This window comes from Megalobrama amblycephala, linkage group LG7 (genome assembly GCF_018812025.1).
Source record: "Megalobrama amblycephala isolate DHTTF-2021 linkage group LG7, ASM1881202v1, whole genome shotgun sequence".
Lineage (NCBI taxonomy): Eukaryota > Metazoa > Chordata > Actinopteri > Cypriniformes > Xenocyprididae > Megalobrama > Megalobrama amblycephala.
Genome location: NC_063050.1, coordinates 35447034 through 35472387, shown reverse-complemented (window position 1 = coordinate 35472387; position 25354 = coordinate 35447034). Strand labels below are relative to the sequence as shown.

Genomic DNA, 25354 nt, shown 5'->3' with positions numbered 1-25354 from the left:
CTCACTCATTGTCTTTGGTCATGTAATCAGTTACAAATATACTGGACCAAGATTGTATTTGAAATGAGTAAAATCTTTGATAAGGAGTTAGTTTTGGATCCTCTATTTTTGATCCTCGGTCTGCCGGATAAAGCTTTGACTTTATCAAATGAAAAGAGACTTTATAATCTTCTCACATTTGCAGCCAGGAAAAAACATATTATTGAGATGGATAAGTGATAAGACTCCGACTATATCTGGATGGCACAAGATTTTAATGGAACTAATCCCATTGGAATATTTAACATGTTTTGTTAATGATCATCCAGATCAGTTTTATAATGTCTGGAAGCCTTATATCAGTAAGCTAGGGATTGATGTGTCAACTATCTTGATGAAGGGTTTTCCTATTCATGTACCTATTCATGTTCCTATTCAAGTGAGCGCATGATTTTTCGAACTTTGTTTTGTACTACCACTGGGTATTTAGTGTGGTTATCCATTTAACTTTCAAGTATCTAATTTTTCTTTTCCTTTTTAGTGACCTAGGATAAATCTGCTTATTGTTATTTTGCCGTTGTTGTTTTTTTTTTTATATACATCTTCTTCTTCATTGACTATGGTTTAAATTTATGTGTGTTTTGTTTAAGTTGGAAAATGTTCAATAAATATACAAAAAAAAAAAAAAAAAAAAAAAAAAAAAAACACTGACACTTTAGCTGAACCAACTGAAGATTTTCAATGCAACAATCAACATAAAACTGAGTTTTGACCTTTAAAATCTTTCTAAATTGGATTTTATGGCAATATCTGGTGTTTTAGTTTTATTATGAACATTGCTATTACATTCAGAGATATGAAACATTGCTAAATGTAAAGGCAACCAAACAGGTTTCACACTTTACGATCTAACAGGGGACCACCGTTCAATTATGTAATGAAATCACTATTACATGCACATTTTGCTGCTGTTTAACTTTACCATTTAACTTGAGTGGAAATGGGCATGGTATAAAAAAAGGTAACATATTGTGATAACCTGTTATTGTAGTGGCAAATTAATTAATTTTGTTGAAGTCAATAATTAAACCTTACTAAACCAACTTAAATACATTAATTTTTACCCTAGAAAAAGTTTTATGGGTTAAATCAAGCAGAAATAGCTCTTTAAGGTAACAATTGCAGGTCATCACTTTATACAGCGATTTTTGATTTGATTAAACAAAATGCCTTTGGTCCCCTGTTTGATGGTAAATTGTGACATCTGTTTGGTTGCATTGCCATTTCTTACTATCACAAACACACTGTAAATATTTTGGAGGTCAGATCTCAAAATTTTATGTTGACTTGCTGCATTGCTGCAAAATTTTCAGTTATCTCAATTAAATTATGTGAACTAAATGTCTTTTAACACTGACACTTTAGCTGAACCAACTCAAGATTTTCAATGCAACAATCAACATAAAACTGAATTTTGACCTTTAAAATCTTTCTAAATTGCATTTTTATGGCAATATCTGGTGTTTTAGTTTTATTATGAACATTGCTATTACATTCAGATATATGAAACATTGCTAAATGTAAAGGCAACCAAACAGGTTTCACACTTTACCATCTAACAGGGGACCACCGTTCATTTGTGTAATGAAATCACTATTACATGCACATTTTGCTGCTGTTTAACTTTACCATTTAACTTGAGTGGAAATGGGCATGGAATAAAAAAAGGTAACATATTGTAATAATCTGTTATTGTAATGGCAAATTAACTAATTTTGTTGAAGTCAATAATTAAACCTTACTAAACAAACTTATATACATTAATTTGTACCCCAGAAAAAATTGTATGGGTTAAATCAAGCAGAAATAGCTCTTTACGGTAACAGTTGCAGGTCATCACTTTATCCAGCGATTTTTGATTTGATTAAACAAAATGCTTTTGGTTCCCTGTTTGATGGTAAATTGTGACATCTGTTTGGTTGCTTTGCCATTTCTTATTATCACAAACACACTGTAAATATTTTGGAGGTCAGATCTCAAAATTTTATGTTGACTTGCTGCATTGCTGCAAAATTGTCAGTTATCTCAATTAAATTATGTGAACTAAATGTCTTTTAACACTGACACTTTAGCTGAACCAACTCAAGATTTTCAATGCAACAATCAACATAAAACTGAGTTTTGACCTTTAAAATCTTTCTAAATTGTATTTTAATGGCAATATCTGGTGTTTTAGTTTTATTATGAACATTGCTATTACATTCAGAGATATGAAACATTGCTAAATGTAAAGGCAACCAAACAGGTTTCACACTTTACCATCTAACAGGGGACCACCGTTCATTTGTGTAATGAAATCATTATTACATGCAAATTTTGCTGCTGTTTAACTTTACCATTTAACTTGAGTGGAAATGGGCATGGAATAAAAAAAGGTAACATATTGTAGCATCTGTTATTGTAATAGCAAATTAACTAATTTTGTTGAAGTCAATAATTAAACCTTACTAAACCTTAAATATGAAGTTGAATGACAACTTAAATACGTTAATTTTTACCCCAGAAAGGGTTTTGGGGGTTAAATCAAGCAGAAATAGCTCTTTAAAGGTAACAATTGCAGGTCACCATTTTATACAGTGAATAGTGATTTTGTTAAACAAAATGTTTTTGGTCCCCTGTACGATGGTAAAGTACGACACCTGTTTAGTTGCTTTGCCATTTCTTACCATCACAAACACACTGTAAAGACTTTGGAGATATAGGGCCAGATTTACTAAAAGGGAAAATTAGTCTGAGAGTTCCATAATGACCCACGCAATCTACCAAGAGAAGCGCAAATTAGCATCTGGTTTAAGACTTTTACATTTAAAAGGTAAACTCCAACAAAAGGTCAGCTGCAAAAATAACTGTGTCCACACCTTTTCAGAGCTAATTTTTCACCGTCTTTAGTAATCCTGAAAATGGATTTGTGCTGTTGCAAACCGTTAGTAAATCTGACCCCAAATGTCAATTTTATATTTTGACTTGCTGCATTGAAAATTAGGGCTGTACAATATATTAAAATATCACATATATATATATATATATATATATATATATATATATATATATATATATTGGTTATATAATTTTCAGTTTTTAAATATATTTAAATATAATTTAAATTGAATACAAAAATATTGTATCACATACTGCATATATTTATGACAAGAACTGGTGTATTAGTGTTGTTATGTACATTGCTATTATATTCAGAGATATGAACTATTGTTATATATAAAGGCAACTAAACAGGTGTAGCATTTTACCATCTAACAGGGGACCATTGTCCTTTTGTGTAGTGAAATTACTACAACATGTACATGCTGCTGCTGCTTAACTATCATTTACACTTTAACTTTAGAAATGGTAACATCTAAATTAACTTTTTAAATTTTGTTCAGTTCAAAAATATTACCACTTTATACAGTGAATAGTGATTCTGTGAATCTCAAAATGACTATCAGAGTCCCCTGTTAGATGGTAAACTGCGACACCTGTTTGGCTGATTTGCCATTTCACACTGTAAAGATTTTGGAGGTCAGATCTCAAAATTTTATGTTGACCTAATTGAAATATATGAAGTATGGATGTTCATTTTGCATGCCCCACCCCACCCCCACTGACAGGTGATGCTTGTTACCCAATCATTATCCATTAACTGACAAGATTAGAATGTTATATTACAATTAAATTAGTATAGATATGTGTCTGTGACTCATTATAGTTTTTTTTAACAATTGCTAGGTAATTACAACTGTGGCGGGTAAGACCAGAGTAGTCAAATACACGCACGCAGATGTCAAAATGTCGGAGTATGGATTTGTGTCAGTATATTATGTACATGCATTCAGCAGCCCAATTAAATGTTTATATGTCATTTATGTTAATCAAACAACAAAAGATAAATAAATATTAACCCTATGGAGTCTGAGGCTGATTTGGGGCCTGGAGAAGTTTTGACATGCCCTGACATTTGTGCTTTTTTCAGTTGTTCATAAACATATTAAAGGAAAAAGTGTCATTACACTGTATTCAGCACAAACTAGGCTACCATAATATGTGCGGAACATGTATGTACATGTTTGTTGCTGCCGTGCTGTTTGAGCTAGAGCTCCGTCGAGCTGATTCCTAATTGCTTGTTTTGTCTCTTAAAATCAAACTTATAACATATCACTCTTTCTTTTTCGGCGGGGGAACACATCCCCAACAATATTTTACATAAAAAACACTCAGATTACCTTGATATCGCTAGTCTTATCCGACTTCCCGAACATTCGCTATTAGCTTTAGCCACACTAGCGCTTGTACTCTTCTCTCACTATATTATTGTTCATCTATTCTAATGGCAAGTGTATCGGATGCTTCTCTACCTTTGTGTGCAGGCAAGGACACGTTTGAGCTGCATGCGGTGCAGTTGGAACTGGAGGACGTGGAGCGACAGATCCGGACCCTTCTCGAGAAGCAGGCCGAGCTACGTGTAGGGTCTGCACAGTCTCAAGGATGAGCAGGTCCCACCATAAACTGTGTTTAAGCCTCAATTCACGTAACTTTGGTTTGTAAATCTTACATCGATTCCAGCCCGGCAGACACTAATGGATCACGAGACTCTTTTTATGACTGTTTCGATAAGTCCCCTAACCTCTCCTCCGCGACTTCAAAGGGGGTGCAACACCACGGATCGGGTTTCTAGGGACCAGGTCCAAATTCCAAACGGTCATAAAAGGAAAATACACGCACACACCCACAGACACACACACACACACGGCTCCCCTACATAGAGACTGTATGCACAAACATTATACCTACAAATATGAATGTATCTGCCACTATGGTGCTTGTTGCATGTATGTGTTGCTAATGTAGAATCGTAGAATTGACTGTAGTAGGTTAGTTTTCATGTTAAACGATTAGAGAAGTATTAGAGTAGAAAGTGTATCTTCTTTATATGGCGAGAGACACCTGTCGAGTTTGATCTCTCCGTAAAGCTGTGAATCCGAGCTATTCACTCATGTACGTTACATCTCTATCAAATGCATCGTTCAATGTTTAATAATACTATGAAGAAAATGCATTGATTCAACATACCATAAATTAACTCGTTGGACAGGACAAAGGGATGTGGAAAACCGCCAAATTGCAACGCTATCATTGGAGGACGTTATCAAGAAGGTGTTCTGGTCTGTTGTCTTTAAAACACCATGACACGCGTCTTTTGGTGGCACAAGTTTTCTGCACGAGTTCCTGCCGTCAAGACGGACTCTCTTCTTTATTTTCCGGTCATATTACAACAGTTAAACCTTCGTTTGAAACTTCGCCGAAACAACCTCCGGAAGAAGCAGCAACTATCAAACCGAGCGCTCCGAAACTCCAAGCACCCTGACTAACCTATGCAAGTATAACGTTTTTACGATTTTAAATACTGAGTTTCCTTGCTGGCTCTTAAAGGTGAACTGTTGCAATTTGACCTGCTTTGATCATCTCTTTCGTTTCTGCCTCTCCTTCTACTTTGTATGTATTTGTATTTACTTGTGTCCATTTAGCCGTATAACCTGTGTATTACCCGTTTCTTATATTAAACTCATTATATCCATGCTTTTTTGTTCACGTGCTCATTTTAGCAACAACCGAGTCACTTTAACGTTCTGATTCTAATATCCTTGCTCTATATTTGGAGGCTATGATAGAAAGTTAGTCTCTCGGCCCGAGAATAACATTTCTGTCGTGATAATCTGTGGATAATTTTCCGTTTCGGTGGACGAACTGATAGTTTTCCACATAATTATTAAACCAGAACTAATCATATATGTGATTGATTATAATTCGTTGTAGTTAATTCACCATATATGTTTAATTCCCCGTTGGGTTGATATATGAACGTCATAAAGCTTTCTGAATTATGATATTCATATTTCATCCATAAATTGATTAATAACTGTACATCGCTACATACGCGAGCGGCAGACAGCGCTGGAAACTTCCCGTGCTGACGCTCACCGCTCCTCTGTAAGTTTACAGCGTGATATTAACACTCCTGCTTCCTCTACGCCGTGTGTTTCTCTGCACAGGGCCCGAGCTCCCAGAACGCGTTCATCCCAGCCCTCGTTCACTCCGGCGCCATCCCACCAGGGACCTTGGGTGCTTCAGCAGCGGAAGACGCGAGCCAGGCCTCGGACCAGGACCTCTCCTCCCCCGCCGCCCCCGATCTTCGAGGTCTCGACACGGAACCGCTTCTCCCCTCTTCGAGAGGCGGAACGCGACGCCATGGTCATCGGAGACTCCATCGTCCGCCACGTCCATGCTACCACAGCCAAAGGTAAGGTGCGCAGTCACTGTTTTCCTGGTACTCGTGTTCTCGATGTCGCTGCGCAGGTTCCCGCGATCCTCAACGGTGCTGAGACCATCGGAGCTGTAGTGCTGCACGCGGGGGTGAACGACACCAGGCTGCGGCAGACGGAGATGCTGAAGCAGGACTTCAGGAGCCTGATCGAGACGGTACGAGCCACATCGCCCGCGACGAGGATCATCGTGTCCGGATCATCGTGTCCGGACCGCTTCCGACGTACCGACGAGGACATGAAAGGTTCAGTAGATTATTTGCTTTAAATGAATGGTTGATGTCTTGGTGTAATGAACAGAAGCTGCTCTTTATAAATAATTGGAATCTTTTCTACCTCAAAGTGATGACGTCTCTGATCACTACCTTGTAACAAGCGTACTGCATACTGATGATATCTGTCAAATTGCGCCGCAATATCGACTAGGCAGAACAATTCTCCCGACAACTATAGATAAATTCACAAATAACCTGCCTGATCTGTCTCAACTGCTCATCGTACCTAAACACACAAATGATCTCGAGAAAATGACTAGCAGCATGTGCACCATTTTCACTAGTACATTAGATACCGTTGCACCGATGAGATTAAAAAAGGTTAGAGAGAAAAATACTGTACCTTGGTACAACAGTATTACTCGCGCTATCAAAAAAGAAACTCGTAATCTAGAACGCAAATGGAGACAAACTCGTTTAGAGGTCTTCAGAATCGCGTGGAAAGACAGCTCCTCCCGTTATAGAAAGACTTTAAAAGCAGCCAGGGCCGACCATCTCATACAGTAGCTAGAATAACAAATAAACAGACATCACCAGAACAAAACATTTCATTACAATTTATTAGTGATGACTTTATGAATTTCTTTACTGAGAAAATCGAAAGTATCAGAAATACGATTGTAAATGTACAACCTTTAACAGATTTTTATGATTCAGCCTCAATTATCGCCCCTCGAGAACAGTTGCAGTGCTTTACAAATATAGGACAGGAAGAGCTAAATAAACTTATCTCTGCGTCTAAACCAACAACATGTTTATTAGATCCAATACCCACTAAACTACTGAAAGAATTGTTACCTGTAGCAGAAGAGCCTCTTCTCAATATTATTAACTCGTCTTTATCTCTAGGTCACGTCCCACGACCGTTCAAGCTAGCAGTTATTAAGCCTCTCATTAAGAAACCACAATTAGATCCAAACGTATTAGCAAATTACAGACCCATCTCAAATCTTCCATTTATGTCTAAAATACTAGAAAAAGTAGTGTCGGTCCAATTATGCTCCTTCTTGCAAAAAAACACTATCTATGAAAAATTTCAGTCAGGATTCAGATCTCATCATAGCACAGAAACTGCGCTCGTTAAAATTACAAACGACTTACTTCTAGCTTCTGACCAAGGCTGTGTCTCAATACTAGTGTTACTTGATCTCAGTGCTGCGTTTGACACTATAGATCATAAAATACTCCTAGATCGACTACAAAATTACACTGGTATTCAGGGACAGGCATTACGGTGGTTTAGGTCGTACCTATCAGACCGACACAATTTTGTTTATATAAACGAGGAAAAATCTAAGATCACGATAGTAAACTATGGAGTGCCGCAAGGATCAGTGTTAGGCCCTCTGCTATTTTCAATATACATGCTGCCACTCGGCAATATTATAAGAAAACATGGAATTAGCTTCCACTGCTATGCCGATGATACTCAGTTATATATTTCAACACAACAAGATGAAATCTCTAAATTATCCAATCTGACAGAATGTATTAAAGAAGTAAAACATTGGATGACTAGTAATTTTCTTCTATTAAATTCAGATAAGACTGAAATATTACTTATTGGGCCAAAGACCTGTACACAGAATCTCTCAGACTACAATCTGCATTTAGAAGGATGTACTGTTACTCCATCCTCGACAGTTAAAGACCTGGGTGTTATATTAGACAGCAACTTGTCCTTTAAAAATCATATTTCATATGTTACAAAAACAGCCTTCTTCCACCTCAGAAACATTGCTAAGATATGGAATATGTTATCTATTTCTGATGCAGAAAAGTTAGTTCATGCTTTCATGACGTCTCAACTAGATTACTGTAATGCATTATTAGCTGGTTGTCCTGCTTCCTCAATAAATAAGCTACAATTAGTACAAAATGCAGCTGCTTCAGATACTGTTTTGGATGCGACTAGCTTAGTGAACTCTGTACATTGTTCGGTTCCGGCTGTACAGCCCGCGCAGCAGGGCACTTGGGTAACAGTGAGGCGGCCTAGCCACAGAAAACACCACTCTTCCGTTCCAATAAGAACATCAAACAGGTTCTCCCCACTCAGTGATGCACCCACTGAGAATCCTGTTGAAAGTGCCCTAGTTATTGGCGATTCTATTACTGTGAAAATAGAGTGAAAATAGAGACACCAGCCACCACAGTCACATGTTTGCCGGGAGCCAAAGCACCTGACATCAAAGCAAATTTAAAAGTGCTGGCTAATGCTAATCGTAAATACTCTAAAATTATTATTCACGTTGGCACAAATGATGTTCGACTTCGCCAGTCGGAGATCACTAAAATTAACATTAAAGAGGTGTGTGAACTCACAAGTACAATGTCAGGCCACAGTGGTGGCCTGTGGCCAATGTGGTGGCCACAGGCCACCAGGACACCATACAGACTTTATTAAAGAATTTGCTGATTTTTTATCAGAGTTAGTACTAGCTGCAGATAAAAGTCCTTGTTGTTGGTGATTTTAATATCCATGTAGATAATAAAAAAGACTCATTGGGATTGGCATTTACAGACATTCTAAACTCTATTGGTGTTAGACAACACGTGTCAGGACCCACTCATTGTCGTAATCATACTTTAGATCTAATATTGTCACATGGAATCGATATTGATGCCATTGAAATTCTGCAGCAGAGTGATGACATCTCAGATCATTATCTAGTCTCATGTATACTACATTTGGTCAAAGCGGCTAAGCTGCCTCTCTGCCATAAATATGGTAGAACCATCACTTCTACCACTAAAGATCGCTTTATAAATAATCTTCCTGATCAGTTTCATCGCCTTAGCATACCAGACAGCTTAGAAGACCTCGATGTTGCAACAGAAACTATTGCCTCTGTCTTTTCCAGCACATTAGATTCAGTTGCTCCTTTGCGTTTAAAAAAGATTAAGGAAATGAATACAATGCCATGGTACAATGAGCACACTCGGGCCCTGAAAACAGCAGCCAGAAAAATGGAGCACAGCTGGAAGAAAACAAAACTACAAGTATTTCGCATTTCGTGGAGAGAGAGAATGATTGAGTACAGAAAAGCCTTAAAAACTGCTAGATCTGCCTATTTTTCAAAACTTTTAGAAGACAATAAACACAACCCTAGGTATTTATTTGATACAGTGGCTAAATTAACAACTTCTGATGTTTCCAAAGAGCACAGCAGTAATGACTTTATGAACTTCTTTAGAATTATAACCATGCAACCGTCTACTGCAGTATTGTGTCAGACAGTGCATTGTAGTGTCCCTGAGGAAAAATTTAATTAATTTACTGCTTTACGAGAGGAAGAATTGTCTAAACTTGTTAAATCATCAAAATCAACAACATGTATGTTAGATCCTATACCGACTAAGCTATTGAAAGAGATGCTTCCAGAGGTCATAGATCCTCTTCTTAATATTGTTAATTCATCTTTATCACTAGGATACGCACCAAAAACTTTTAAACTGGCTATTATTAAACCTCTTATTAAAAAAAACACAACTTGATCCTAGAGAATTAGTCAATTACAGGCCGATCTCAAATCTTACTTTTCTGTCAAAAATACTAGAAAAGGCAGTTTCATCACAACTGTGTTCCTTTTTAGAAAGAAATAGTATCTGTGAGGATTTCCAGTCAGGATTTAGACAGTACCATAGTACTGAGACTGCTCTCATTAGAGTTACTAATGATTTGCTCTTATCATCGGATCGTGGTTGTATCTCTCTATTAGTGGTACTGGATCTTAGTGCTGCATTTGACACTATTGATCACAATATTCTTTTAAATAGACTTGAAAACTATGTTGGCATTAGTGGAATTGCATTGTCATGGTTCAAATCATACTTATCTGACCCTTATCAGTTTGTAGTAGTAAATGAAGAGAGGTCATATCGATCACAAGTTCAATATGGAGTACCGCAAGGCTCAGTACTAGGACTGTTGCTTTTCAGTCTGTACATGCTACCCTTGGGAGATATCATTAGGAAGCATGGCGTTAGTTTTCATTGTTACGCTGATGATACTCAGCTCTATATTTCTTTGCGCCCTGACGAAACTTACCAATTCGCAAAATTAACAGAATGTATAGCTGATATAAAAAAAACTGGATGACTAGTAATTTCCTACTACTAAATTCAGAAAAAAACAGAGATTCTAATTTTTGGACCGTAAACTTCACGTAATAACCTAGAATACTGTCTAACACTTGATGGCTGCTCTGTTAAGTCTTTGTCGTCAGCTAGGAACCTGCTCTTTGATACCAGTCTTTCATTTGAAGGCCATGTTACTAGCATCTGTAAAACCGCATTCTTCCATCTTAAAAATATATCTAAACTACGACATGTGCTCTCAATGAAGAATGCATAACAGTTAGTTCATGCGTTCATGACCTCGAGGCTAGATTACTGTAGCACTCTACTGGGTTGTTGTTCCTCCCGCTTGATAAATAAACTACAGCTCGTACAAAATGCAGCAGCTAGAGTTCTTACTAGAACTAGGAAGTATGACCATATTAACCCAGTTCTGTCGTCACTGCATTGGCTTCCTGTTAAACATCGTATAGATTTTAAAATCTTGTTAATTACTTACAAAGCACTTAAAAAAGCGTTATAGCGCTAAGCGTCAAAGCGTTATAGTCCTTCACGTCTATTGTGATCTCAGAATTCAGGCCAGCTGATAATACCTAGAATATCAAAATCAACCGCAGGCGGTAGATCCTTCTCCTATTTGGCACCTAAACTCTGGAACAATCTTCCTAGCATTGTTCGGGACGCAGACACACTCTGTCAGTTTAAATCTAGACTAAAAACGCATCTCTTTAACCTGGCATACACATAACACATTATCAATTTATATTTTCAAATCCATTAAAGGATTATTAGGCTGCATAAATTAGGTCAGCCGGAACCGGGAACACTTCCTATAACACCAGATGTACTCGTTACATCAGAAGAAGAATGGCATCTACACTAATATTAGTTTTTCTGTTTATCCCGAGGTTTACCGTAGTCAACCGGATCCGGGCCATATCCAGATGAGACTGAGGACCGGTGTCCTGACACGACCACAACGCAGCCCCGAAGTATCAACATAGATCGAGTCCTAGATCATCCACTGTGAAGGCCTCATCGACACGACAGCCAGTGCCACAGTTCCTCAACAGAACGTCCATACCGGCGTGATGAATACGATCCTCAACTGGATGGAACTGAAACAAATACTCTGAATGTTGCGATCCTATCAGACTTATGATAGCAACCTGAATCGTAACAAAGCACTGGCCCCCCAACTAAGCCTGGTTTCTCCCAAGGTTTTTTTCTCCATTTAACACCTATTTGCCACCTGTTTGCCACCTGATGTCACCTGTTGGAGTTTGGGTTCCTTGCCGCTGTCGCCTTTGGCTTGCTTAGTTGGGGACACTTGACACTTGACATTTGACTTGGCATTGACACTATTCTTTAAGAGCTGCTGTGCAGCCAAATTATATACCAGTTATCACTGTAAAGCTGCTTTGACACAATCTGCATTGTAAAAAGCGCTATATAAATAAAGATGACTTGACTTGACAATACTTGAAAGAGAATTTGCACTCTATTATTTGAGCACTGTGACGCGGCTCTCCATGTACGTGCTTCGGATGAGTACACACAAACCTCCTCAAAGTGCACGCAAGTTCTCTTTTGTGTCTTACGGATGAATGTTTAAATTGGAAAAGTTTAAATGAGTTTAGTTTAAACACAGATAGCAAAGTGTTTAGGTCTCACCTGCTCTCGAGTCACACGCTATCAACACCCGGGTGATGAATGCGTAAATGACTGCTCATAGAGCTTTCGGCACATCATTGAACATTTGTTTACAACGAGTGACTGTTTTGTCCATGTTATTTTGATCATCACTGTTGTAACGTATTGGGAAACTAGAATGCATATCCATCAACTGAAACATACATTAGCTGAATCCTTCTGTCTGTTTTGCTTGTTGTTTTCAACAAACCATATTATAGATTCGTCGTCAGATTTGGGATGAACCATGGTGCAAGCACGTGCCAAACCGTGGGTGGAGAACCGATCAATTCAATTTTTACAGCGAACTGTCCCACCCCTAGTTTGAGCGTGGACAAACTCTACACCAAGGCACCACTCTCGTTCAAATTTACCTTCTTTACATTTTTATCTTCCAAAAATGAAAATTCTGTAAATAAAGCTGCAGATAGATAGATAGGGCACTCCAATGCCAGGGCGGTGCTGGAGGAACTGACCAGGTGGGTTCCAGCAGGTCTGGAGTCCTGCCTGAATGCCAGGGTGACGCTGGAGGAACTGACCTGGCGGGCGCCGACAGGTCTGGAGTCCTGGCTAATTGCCAGGGCGGCGCTGGAGGAATTGACCAGGCGGGTTCCAGCAGGTCTAGAGTCCGGGCTGAGTGCCAGGGCGGTGCTGGAGGAACAGACCAGGCGGGTTTCAATGGGTCAGGCAGCCTGGGCGGCGGCGGCAGCAGGCCTGGGCGGCGGCGACAGGACAGGCGGCCTGGGCGGCGGCAGGGCAGACAGCCTGGGCAGCGGCGGCGGTGGCAGGGTAGACCAAGGGTGCTCAGTGGCCGTATCAGAGAGAGCGGGCAGCTCGGTGACAGCCTCCGTGGCCGAATCAGGAAGAGCGGGCAGCTCGGTGACGGCCTCCGTGGCCATATCAGGGAGAGCGGGCAGCTCGGTGACGGCCTCCGTGGCTGTATCAGGAAGTGCGGGCAGCTCTGGGATGGCAGCGGACTGCTCCGGGATGGCGGCAGGCTGCTCGGGCTGCTCCGGGACGACGGCAGGCTGCTCGGGCTGCTCCGGGACTGCAGCAGGCCTGGACTGCTCTGGGCCGTGGTCACCAGACCCTACGTGCGTTCTCCAAGCAAGCAAAACTGACAAGACATAAAAGACAAAGACAGTTTTCTTGGCCATGTCAGGACTCACTGGGGAGGCGTTTGACTCCAAAACCTCTGGGGTGGCCTCCGGGCCAACAGCGGGCTCTGGAATAGCCTCCGGGCCTTGAGGGATGGAACCCCTTCTCCTCTTTCTCCTCCTCCTTCGTGAGTGAGGCGGTAACTCGGTACCCACCTCCACTGAGGACTCTGGAGCGAACTCACTGGCTGGAGCGGGCTCACTGGCTGGAGCAGACTCACTGGCTGGAGCAGACTCACTGGCTGGAGCGGACTCACTGGCTGGAGCAGTCTCTGGAGTGGACTCACTGACTGGAGCGGACTCACGGGCTGGAGCAGGCTCACGGGCTGGAGCGGGCTCTGGAGCGGATTCATGGGCTGGAGCAGGCTCTGGAGCGGACTCACGGGCTGGAGCGGGCTCTGGAACGGACTCACGGGCTGGAGCGGGTGCAGGAGGTATCTGTATCATACCGTTCATAGGGCACTCCAACTGGTGATCATGACACTTTTTCTCTTGTTACAACACCGTTACCGTTACTGACAATAAAATGCCGTGTTACTATAAAAGGCTCTCTCTCAGCCATAGGACCTGCAAAGTTTTTTTCTCTGGTGTGTGTTGGGGTTAAAAATGTGTGTTGGTGTATATATATATATATATATATATATATATATATATATATATATATATATATATATATATATATATATAAAAATTACAAAAAAATTAGACTTGTGTCTAAAGAAACGTTGAAATGTCAGGTTTTAAATCGTGTAAGTCAAATCGAAAACAAACATTCTGTGTTTATGTAATCTGTATGAAAAGAGAGCCATGTCAGAAGTCTGTGATTCAGCTCATTATCTGCTAATGCGGCCATGCCCATGGAGCCAGCGCTATTCAGACGCAAATTCTGAGGCAATACATTGTCTCAATCGTGTATTTATTGTCTTGAAAAGTGTTTATCTGGATGTTAAAGCCATGGTTAGCGATCTCTGGAAGACATGCAGTTAGTTCCTGGTTCCTATTCTTCTATACATTAATATGTGGTCTAAAGGTGCACAGAGCGCCCTCCGGCTGCAAGTATGAATTGAAAACAGTATCCAGCGCTCACAGTGATGACAATAAATACTTACTTACCAGTATCAAGTTATAAAAACTCCACATTTTGAATTTTTACTCCTCTGTATAGAAAACTGACATAAACATGAGAATCCATCAGTATTTCTCCAAATGTGCATGCTTTTAAGCTAAAAGCCTATATGAAATGCCATAGAGGTAACATAACTGTTCAGACACTTTGCATCACAGAAATGCATTATATTTTAAAGAATATAATAGAATACCATTATTTTAAATTGTAATAATATTTCACAGTATTGCTGTTTTTTCTGTATGTTTGATTTACATTATGATGAGCTTTGAGACATGATCAACAGAGGGTTTTTTCACAGTCTACCTGTCTGAAAGAGTTCATTATTTATGCAGGTCATTAGAGCTCTTCATGCGATTCTTTTGTCTTCTCAGGTGTAAATGACCCATTATTCATGATGATTCACGCCTCCACGCATACTGTGTTTCTTGACCAAAGATGTTTTAGAAAATTTTAATCTCTCTATTGTTTTATATGAACAAGCAAGCAGCATAATTTTTACCTCATTTTGAAGCAAAAACTCTAGTCTACAACCTCCAATACACAGAAGTCTTGTGAACACAGATTTAATATATATTTTTTGGCTTTATTTCAGTGACTTAAGTTTTTTGTTTTTTCAATAACCACGCATAAACGTTATTCCTTCAAAAACACAAACATGTACATACATGTTCCTCACATATTATGGTAGCCTAGTTTGTGCTGAATACAGTGTAATGACACTTTTTCCATTAATATGTTTATGAACAACTGAAAAAAGCACAAATGTCAGGGCATGTCAAAACTTCTCCAGGGCCCCAAAAAACCTCAGACCCCTGAGGGTTAATCATGATGGTAGCCTATTTAGGAAAACAGCATTCTTGGTCGTGTGGTTTTACTTACCAGTATCAAGTTATAAAAACTCCACATTTTGAATTTTTACCGCAGTATGTTTAACTGAGTTTTTTTTTGTGTGTGTGTGTGCTTCACTCATGTTTCCATTTCTCCTCGAGATGGTGCGCGAGCCTCAACAGCGCAACCTTGTTATCATCAGTACATTATACATACTCACGTTTTGGTGATTCCCAAGTTGCTTTTTTTTTTTTTTTTTTTTTTTTTTTGGTATTGACGTTTTAATCAGGTCCTTGTCCAGTCGGGAAAGTAAAGTTCGAGCCCTGACATGTTAAACCAGCACTAAAATCCTGATTTATAATCGAGACGTTGTCTGACAAAATCACCATACACATAAGATAAAGATTTTTGCTGTGATTTTGGCTATATGTACACGTAAAATGATCACTCAGGTTAGATTTCTATTTTATTTGTTCTCTGAGAGGTGCGCCTGCCGCAGGAAAGCAAGATCTCGCGCTTGTGTGGTAGTACCAGGGGGTCTCCGAAGCTAGATCAGGTTAACAAGTCGCTATATTTGTCACAATGCACTTTCTTAGAAAAAAGTCACAAAAGGGGTCTGAAAAGTCGCTAAGTTGGCAACACTGATGCAGCCTTCTGTCTCCAGGTCCCAGTGCACTGCTGTCCAAACGTTACGGCAATTTTGCACCGGTCAGAGGCAATTACCAAACTGGTTCCGTGTGCGTATCACACCAATGTACATATTTTGCAACAGCAATTCAAAGTTATTAATTATTTAGGCTTTATTCAAAATATATTGGTAGTATTATTTTTCTTCAAAACTATTTAAAAAATGTAATGCCTGTAGAAATAAAATTTAATGCTTTTTAATGCCATTTAAGGCCTTAATTTTCGCTAAATCAATTTAATGACTTTTAATGTTTTTTAATGCTCCGCAGATACCATTATTGAGATAGTAAATTGGTGGATTTTTGTTAAATGTGTGCCAAAATCATCACAATTAAAAGAACCAAAGACTTAAAGTACTTCAGTCTGTGTGCACTGAATTTATTTAATACACGAGTTCCACAATTTGAGTTGAATTATACTGAAATAAATGAACTTTTCCATGACATTGTAATTTATTGAGATGCACCTGTATTATCAGAGCTAAATGGAGGCCACAGAGGTCAGTCAAATATTGAGGAAAACAATATAAAATTGATTTGGAAAACACTAGCTATAATACAAAGCTAACAGTAAACAGCACTTCTGTTTCAAAAGTAAAAGTATGATCTCATCATGATAATAACCCTAACTTATAAGATAGAAATGCAATTTTTATTATTCCTCTTAGGGGCTCTGAAGAACTGTTTGTGAAGAATTTGTTTACATAAATTTACATCTGAATAATCAGTTTTTGAATCAATAGTGGTGTGAAACAGTGACAATCTTGTAGATGTATCAGTTTTGTGTTTCTTCAGTTTGAAGTTGAGAATATTTAATTAAACTTTTTATTAAATTTTGATTAAACTGTTCTACTGTTAACCGGTACAGTATTTAAAATGTTAAATGTATTTAATTTAAAATTTGTACTGTATTTCTTCACAACCGAATTATTACATTTTCTGATTTATACAGTATTTGTATATAAGTTGTATTTTGTCTTCCAAAATAAAACTGTTAATTTAGAATCTTGAGCTTGCTTTTTATCGTAGTCTGTAAAATAATGGTGATTCTCTGCAGAACTTTTAGTACCGTCACTTTATTGAAGGTGTTTGATCATAATAATATAGGAAAAATCTGTAAAATAACGGTGTTTCTCTGCAGAACTTGTAGTACTGTCACTTTATTGAAGGTGTTTGATAATAATATAGGAAAAATCTGTAAAATAGCAGTTTTACACTATAAAAAAATCATAAAAAAGGGTAAATGACTGGCAGCTATGGCTGCCAAACAAAAAACATAAAATTAAAGTAAATATCTTAATTTAAACAAATCTGTAAAAAAAAAAAGGCAAATGACTGGCAGCTATGGCTGGTAAGGTAATTACTGACTTAATACAGGTAATTAATTACACTCTCTTAGTCAACCTCTCTCTCATAATAATCTACTCTACATACAATGATCTTCAATGGAGAGATTCAACATTCCTTTGTTACTAGTTCTAAAGTGACGTTTTAGAATTAGTAATGGAGGCTTGGTCTTAACTGCCAAACTGTCAACTTAAGATTTGAATCCGTGGCGGAAGAAAGTAGTTCTGCACAAAAGAGGATTTTTAAAGACATTTCATTGTTGTTTTTATCTATTTACACACTTGTGCCATTGAACTGTTGCATAAATGCAATATCACATGAGTAGCCTTGTGATATGGCTGTATATCAGCATGCTGTGATTGCCTATGGCCGAATCACAGCTGTGTTGATAAACAGCCATATCGCACGTCTACTTGTGTGATATTGCTCATATATTGCCAAGTTGAGCAAAGAGTTTTTGGTATTTAAATATTGGCTTTTTTTTATATATATACATTAATGTTAAATTTGTGACATCACTTTTTATGTAATGCTAAAACACAGCTGGTCACTTTCAGAAGTTGTAGTGATGTTTTTACTATGCTTCGGATATTAAGTTTTAGTTACACTGGATGATTCATTTGTTTTGCCGTAAAATAAGTGATTGTCAAAATTCCCAATAAATAAACATTTTATTTACTATTTATTTATTATTATTTTATTAATTCATTTAATTATTAATTTCCTTTGAGCTAAATTTACCCATTTCCTCTATATCTATTTATCTAGAAATAAGACACAAATCTAACCCCTAATTGGTAGTGATTCAAAAGTGAAGAATGTAGATTATGCTTCTTGGAAAGAGAATGCTAAGAGTCTTCGAGGAGTCTCTATTAGCACCTTTGCTTAAAATATTAAAGCAAAAACAAATTAGAAAAAAAAAAAGCTGCAGAAACTAGTCAACCTCACTAATGAAGCAGTCGAGTATCTTGACCAGTCCTTATCATATTCAACTCTCTCAGCTGTCTGAGATAGTTGAATCCTATAGTCCAATATAGGGTCCTATAGTCCTATAGGTTTGGACACCTCTATAGTGGCTTATGTATAATTTTTGAACTACAAATTCATAATCAATCATAGCAGAGAGAGAGAGAGAGAGAGAGAGAGAGAGAGAGAGAAAACAATTCCATATCATCCCATTACATCCCATCGGGCAACTTGCAGGTGGAAGAGATTCAACTTATGTTGAGAAGGCTTTCAGAAAGATCTCTTTCAGAAAGTTTATATGACTCACCTCTGTGGTAGCAGCTTGTCATTGGTGAGATAACCGGGCTTGTGAATGTCTCGGTTGTAGTCGGCGTATTTGGCCTGAACAGAGTAAGATGCCAGTAGAACTGCTGTTTCCGGAGGGCAGTAAATCTCATCATTCAAAATGGCTTCCTTTACCTACGCAGCACAAATTGCTTAATTAACCAAAAACAAAAGTCACCATGTTTGATCTGGGCCTATTTCTTCAACTGTGGTTTTGTTTGAGTTATCTGGATGGAACTGATAATTTAACATAATCCTGGATAGTTCTATTCTTTGACATTCATCTTGGAATTGTTGTCATAGCAACAGCTCAAACTCAAACATGCTCAGGAGCAGGATTATTTAATATAAAGAGGATTAGATCAGCAATGGGGCAGATAACAAAAGTCTTTGTCCTCCCACTGCTCCATACTTGCTACTTGTTTGATGTGTTAAGAATTATGCTCATTCTTTCAATCTAAAAATCAAGGGTTTTCATTTTAAAGGCTTTGGTTTATATTAATTTACATAATATAAATATATTATATAAAGGCATGTAAATACATTATATATGCACACAACCATCTATAGCTTAAAGTAGTTTAATAATAATATATAGAACAGAAGCATCATATGATATATTTTTAAGAAAATTGAGGTAATAACATTCATCTGGAACTGTTCTGTGTGAAAACAACAACAAAGGATTTATGATTTACTCTCAATATAAAGACTGTCTAAACTTCAAATCAGATATTCATCTAAATTTCAGAGGTAGTATTCTTGCCTCAACATTAAAAATTATGACCACATTGTTCTTAGTTTAGCCATCACAACACAAGATATTAGTCATTTTCTAAATCTAATACAGTCCAGGTCAGAATTATTGGCACCCTTAGTAAGCAAAGAAGGCTGTGAAAATAAATTGCTATTGTTTATCCTTTTGATCTGTCATTCAAAAAAGAAAAAAATATAACACTTTATTTTAAGGGTCCAGAATAATGCATTAGTTAAGCACTAATTAATGATGAACTTGTTCACAATTAAGCATTAGTTAAGAATGAACACACTAGTAATTAATGATTAACTTTACATTGTAAGGGTCAGAATTATGCATTAGTTAAGCATTGACACAATAGTAATTAATGATTAACTTAACATATAGTAGAGCATATTAGCCATTATTAACAAATTATTAAACATTTGAAAGATACACATTTACACTATAATAAACAAAAAATAACCTGTTAATTAATGATTAATGGAATGTACAGTAAATGCCTTTAAGTCATTATCTACAACTTAATAAACCATATATTATTTTTGTGTAGTGATGTAATTATATTTATGTGCCATTCTATTAAGTTAACTGAACCATAAACTAGTAATTATGCTTAATTACTGATGGTTTTGCAGTTATAAATTGCTAAAATAGTATAATAAATACAATTTGATTTTCTTTACTATTCTAAAGTGAAAAATAAATCCTCATTAATTATGGCACTTATTGAGTGATATTCAAGTTTATTGATGAGAATAAGCCAATAATAAAGCTTTACGGCCATTACTAAGACAATTTTACCCCATATTGTAAAGTAAAAGTTATATCCTCAATTAAGGTACTTATTGAATGGTCTCATTGTTATATAAGTATTAATAAATAACTTTTGCATACACAAAAAATACTTTTTTTGTACGTTTGGATTAGAGGTCTTCACGGGTCCAAAAATTCATACCTGAATCCAAAGAGACCCGTAAATGAACCGACCCGGGCCCGACTATTATTTTGAAAGTTGGACCTGGTTGGAGCTGCGAGCAGCGGTGGCGGTGCCACCGGGCTTTGGCCCGTCATCGCTGCTCGCAGCTTTATTTATTATTGTTATTATTATTATTATTATGGCTTCAGGGCAACTGTGCACGGTGGGCAATGGGCATTTAAAACAGTTAAGCATAAAAGGACAATGTCAAATTCACAGCACATTTACTGCACTATAAGGTGGCGCTATAAAGCCCCTCCTCCCTGCCCGTTTCTAAGGCTTTGCCCATGTCTACTGGCTAACAATCCTGATGTGTGTGTGGAGTTTCAAACAATTTGAAGCAATTTGTCTCAAAAGCATTCAAAACGAATATTAAAGTTTGATGCGTTGCCAAGGCAACTGTGTTTGAGATAGCACAATTCTTTTCAAAGGTCTACATCTACATATTGACATTATTTAAATGAAGTTTGAAGCAAATAGGGTAAAAATAAGATGGTGATCTCAAAGCATGTTGAAAGTAACACATTTCCTGCTGCCAGTTGGTGGCGCTATAACTTTGACTCACAATAGTCACATCTATGTGATCAGCATTGTACAACGAACACACAGCCGAAGATTCATCAAAATCAATTAATGTATGCAGAAGTTATAACACTTTGTTTCCCTTTTCTTGCTATAAATTCGTTGCCTCGCCACGGCCAAACCGTTTGAGATATCCAAAATCCGTTTGCAATTAAACAACTTCAATGTATTAGCACCAAGTTAAAAAAGTTTGGTGTAAATTGTATAAACACTGTTGGAGTAGTAGTATAAAATTCATAGCCTGTTTTTCAAAAAATTAACATTCAAACCAAAATAGCTGACTTCCTGTTGGTCGGAGCTAATGAATGTAAATTAGAAAATTGTCCGGCTTGATGAGACCAATATGTGTACTGAGTTTGGTGACTGTAGGAAAAACTAACTCCCCTACTTTTGTCAAAAGGGACACACCTGCTGGCCACTAGCACTCGCATTGCTAGCATTCGCCAGTCATGGATCAACGTCGTGCACAGGTGTTTTTTCTCCTGCTGCTGCATTGGAAGAACTTATGCGAAGCAGTGATGAAGAAAATGTGGATTATTCGGAGGAGAGTGCTGTATCTAGCGTCTTGATTGCAGTCTTGGTCATTAGCTGCTGGTGTAAATGTTCAATAAGGGTAACAATAGAGTGGGTATGATGGTAAATTGCTTTGTGTAAATGATCCTTTGTGTTTGAATAGAAAAATTGTAAACTGATGTAAATCTGCCATCAGGGCAACAACAGGGTGGCTATGGCTTTATATTGCTGTATGTAAATGATCCTTGGAATTTGAATATAAAATTTACGATTGTGTAAATGTGCCATCAGGGCAACAACAGGGTGGGTATGGCTTTATATTGCTGTATGTAAATGATCCTTGGAATTTGAATAGAAAAATTTAAGATTGTGTAAATGTGCAATCAGGACAACAACAGGGTGGCTATGGCTGTATATTGCTGTATGTAAATGATCCTTGGATTGCATTTTTCTAAACTTTTAAGAGGAAAAAAATATACCAGATATAGTATATAAATTGTGCTTTGTCATATTGGAATGATAAAATGTATGGAGATGATCAAATAGACTTCTTATACTTCACAGTAAAAGGTGGTTACCAAGTGTCCCTTTGGCATCTCCAATTGGCCTTTTTGGAAAGGTGCCTAGACATGCACTGAAATAAATGGTTGTAAAAAATTCATTTTTGCTTGCATCACCTTCACATTTTAAACATATACTGATTAGACATATGGCTTTAGTTTGCTTATGTTTCCAGGCCCCTATGTATCTGCCTTTTGCATTTTTCATTTCCATAAACAATTATTATGAAAAAAAATATATATATCCATTGTGTTTGAGCTTTTTTATCTCTCTATTAGTAATTGCTAGAGTCTTTCATAGTAAACTGTCAAGTGTCAGCTTTCAAATGATACCTTGGTTTTGTGTGTTGTCCGGAGGACTTGTTAGCAGCAACCATTTTATTTTGGGTATGTCATTTTTCACTACCTGGCCAAAAGTGGGGGTGACTGGTAAGGGAATATACACACACTAGGGCTGTGAATCTTTTGGTAGACAACGATTCAATTCGATTCACGATTCATAGGTGTTCGATTCGATTCAAAAACAATTTTTGCAAATTCAGAACGATTCGATTCGATTCACAATAAAAATCAATGCCGTTCGATTAATTTGATTCGATTCTGCATTTAAATATGCATTCATAGGGATATTGAAATGCTTCCCTCGATGTGTCTTAGTCAGGGTGCGAATTACACAGCGGCTTTCAGAAGGTCAGAGAGTAAGGGCAAAAACAAACAAACAAAAAACCTTTTGTCCATTGTTAATGTTAGTTCATGTTAGTTCTCGATGCTACATAACTTTTAATAGCCTAAAAAATGGCATTTGTGGAAATTTACAAAAGCCAAAACTTTAAAAGGGCTTTAAAAGTATTGTTAGGCCTAGTTCATATATAGTTAACTATTGGAGGATAGTGTTAAAGGCTACACAACCTTATTAAAGTGTTCCAGGTACATTAAACATACTAATGCTTACATGGAGAGACTACCCTAGAATAGCATGCACTTTCCCAAATAATCCTAAACTAACTTTTCTTCACGGAATAGTTCTCTTTATAAGAAACATTTTCCTTATGATGATTCTGAAAGAAAATGCGCTGGGTTTCTACAGTTGCTATTGTAACGAACGCAACTTTAACGTGCATCTGATTGACAAACTGTGTGCTCTTATGTCAGTGTCATTGTTAATGTTGCAGTTATTTCAGCAGTTTCCTTGACACATTTAGTTTAACGACATTAAGTTCATAATTTCATTTATCATTCATTGAACTGTGCGTATGCATTTAGACACTTACATTATGTGTTTGCTCCGTCTATGCAATAAATGTGCACCTTGAAACTGCTCAGGTAATGTCAATGACCCATTTCCTTAAAACTTCAGTATTTTATCTTATCGAAAATAATGGCAACATTTCCACGCAATAAAAGCGTTTTATTTCAACAACAGTAGTGACCGCGCAATGACTTGGCAGCTTTATCAATGGCTTGAGCAGTTTGACTAAGGACTATTGCTGTCTCAATAGAGAGCTGTCATCTGTTCATGTGAATAGCAGTGGCCGTCCTGAGGACAGCTCAAACGTGGGCTACGGACTAAGCACGAGCGCAATCCAGTGAGAGTCAGTAAAGAGTGCTGCCGCGCATATCTGTGAATGAGAGCTGTGATCGCGCAAATGACGGCGCACAACGTCTCCAATTTACGCATGTAGTAATTTAATGTTTATGTATTTTAAAGCACTGAATCGCTATAGAATCACGATTAATCCGATTCTTAGCATTTTACATCAATTATTGACCGAAATTAATGATTCACGATTCAAAAAACTTGTTTCAAGATCAATGCATCGTCAAGATTTGTAATTGATGCATTGAGAAAACGAGTGAATTGTTACACCCCTAATATATATATATATATATATATATATATATATATATATATATATATATATATATATATATATATATATATATATATGTTAATTCCTTCGAACTTCAAGTGCATTCGAATCCAAGCTGAGTGTAGTCGGTCCTCCATTAGGAATTATTAATCAACTGGTATTTACATCATTCCCGTCGATCTGAAGGTAAGAGCTGTTTTATTGATCAGAGTTGGTTGGGAATGAGTTTATACAGAATTGGTTAGTAATTGAAGGGAGTAATAACAACGACATGGCACCCAATCGTGTGGGGCTCGAGCATAAGGACGAAACAGTCAGGGATAATATAGCGTGGAGTCGGTGGAACGGTGTGTATACGCGCACAGGCTCATGTGAAGACCTATAGAGTAAAAGTCAAAAGCTCAGGGACTCACAGAGGAGAGTGAGTTGTGTCAAAACAGAAATGTTTCTGAATAAGAAAAGGGTATTATGTCTGTTCAAATGATAACCATTGATCTAGTTCCCGAAGATACGGGTGGAAAAATAGAATGGGTTAGTTCCACTCAATGTAGGTGTGGGTCCAGTCATATACCCTGGGAAGAGATCAGGACGATCACTTCAGTAGTGAATTTTAGACTGAGGGAAGGACCCTCATCTACTCCAATTGTGGAGGCAAAGATGGATCTCCTAAAGTTAGGGTCTTTGATGTGAATGGGGGTCAGGTAAAAAGTTGGACTGATCTTGCCCAAATAGATTTAGGAGACGAGTCAGAGAGGGACTCAATAGCCCTTAGCTTCGTACCCCAAATGGATGGGAAAGAGTGTGCTCTTGACCCAAGTGCTCTGACATTTGATAACCTCGATAGCCCAAGTGAGGGATCCTCATCAAAGGATGAGGAGCCACTTAGGATATATTTCAGTAAGGGACCGAATTTAATTATTTTTAAGGAGGGGTGTTTGGAACAGGATGAAGAGTCAGAATTATTGATTAACCCATCCAATAAGTACCTTAACCATGAAACTGGGGTCGCTGCCGCCTTCAAACAGGCTACTGAAGTCAGACAGAATCCGCTATTTACAGGAGATGTAGTTTTGCAGAAGCAAGGTGGACCAAACGGTAAGCCGTTGTTATACATTATCGGGCAGGAAAAGGGTGATGGCCTTGAGTTAGAGGAAAAATTACGAGCCGTTATGATTATTGATATCATTTTAGACAAGATATGTGCCTTGGCTAGAGAGAATAAATACCGCTCCGTGGCCATGCCCATAATCCTAGG

The 25354-nt window shown here is 37.7% G+C and overlaps 1 protein-coding gene across 1 annotated transcript in view; it reads right to left on the bottom strand.

Annotated features, from left to right (window-relative positions):
* The window catches only part of LOC125273155 (radixin-like), a 211798-nt gene extending 186835 nt beyond the window's left edge, over positions 1–24963 (bottom strand). Inside the window, exons 1-2 of the mRNA XM_048198419.1 lie at positions 24880–24963; positions 18821–18972 (exon numbers count right to left, since the gene is read on the bottom strand). Coding sequence (XP_048054376.1) covers positions 18821–18972; positions 24880–24963 — 236 coding nt within the window. The remainder of the gene's footprint in view (positions 1–18820; positions 18973–24879) is intronic.
* Between the last annotated feature and the right edge of the window lie 391 nt (positions 24964–25354).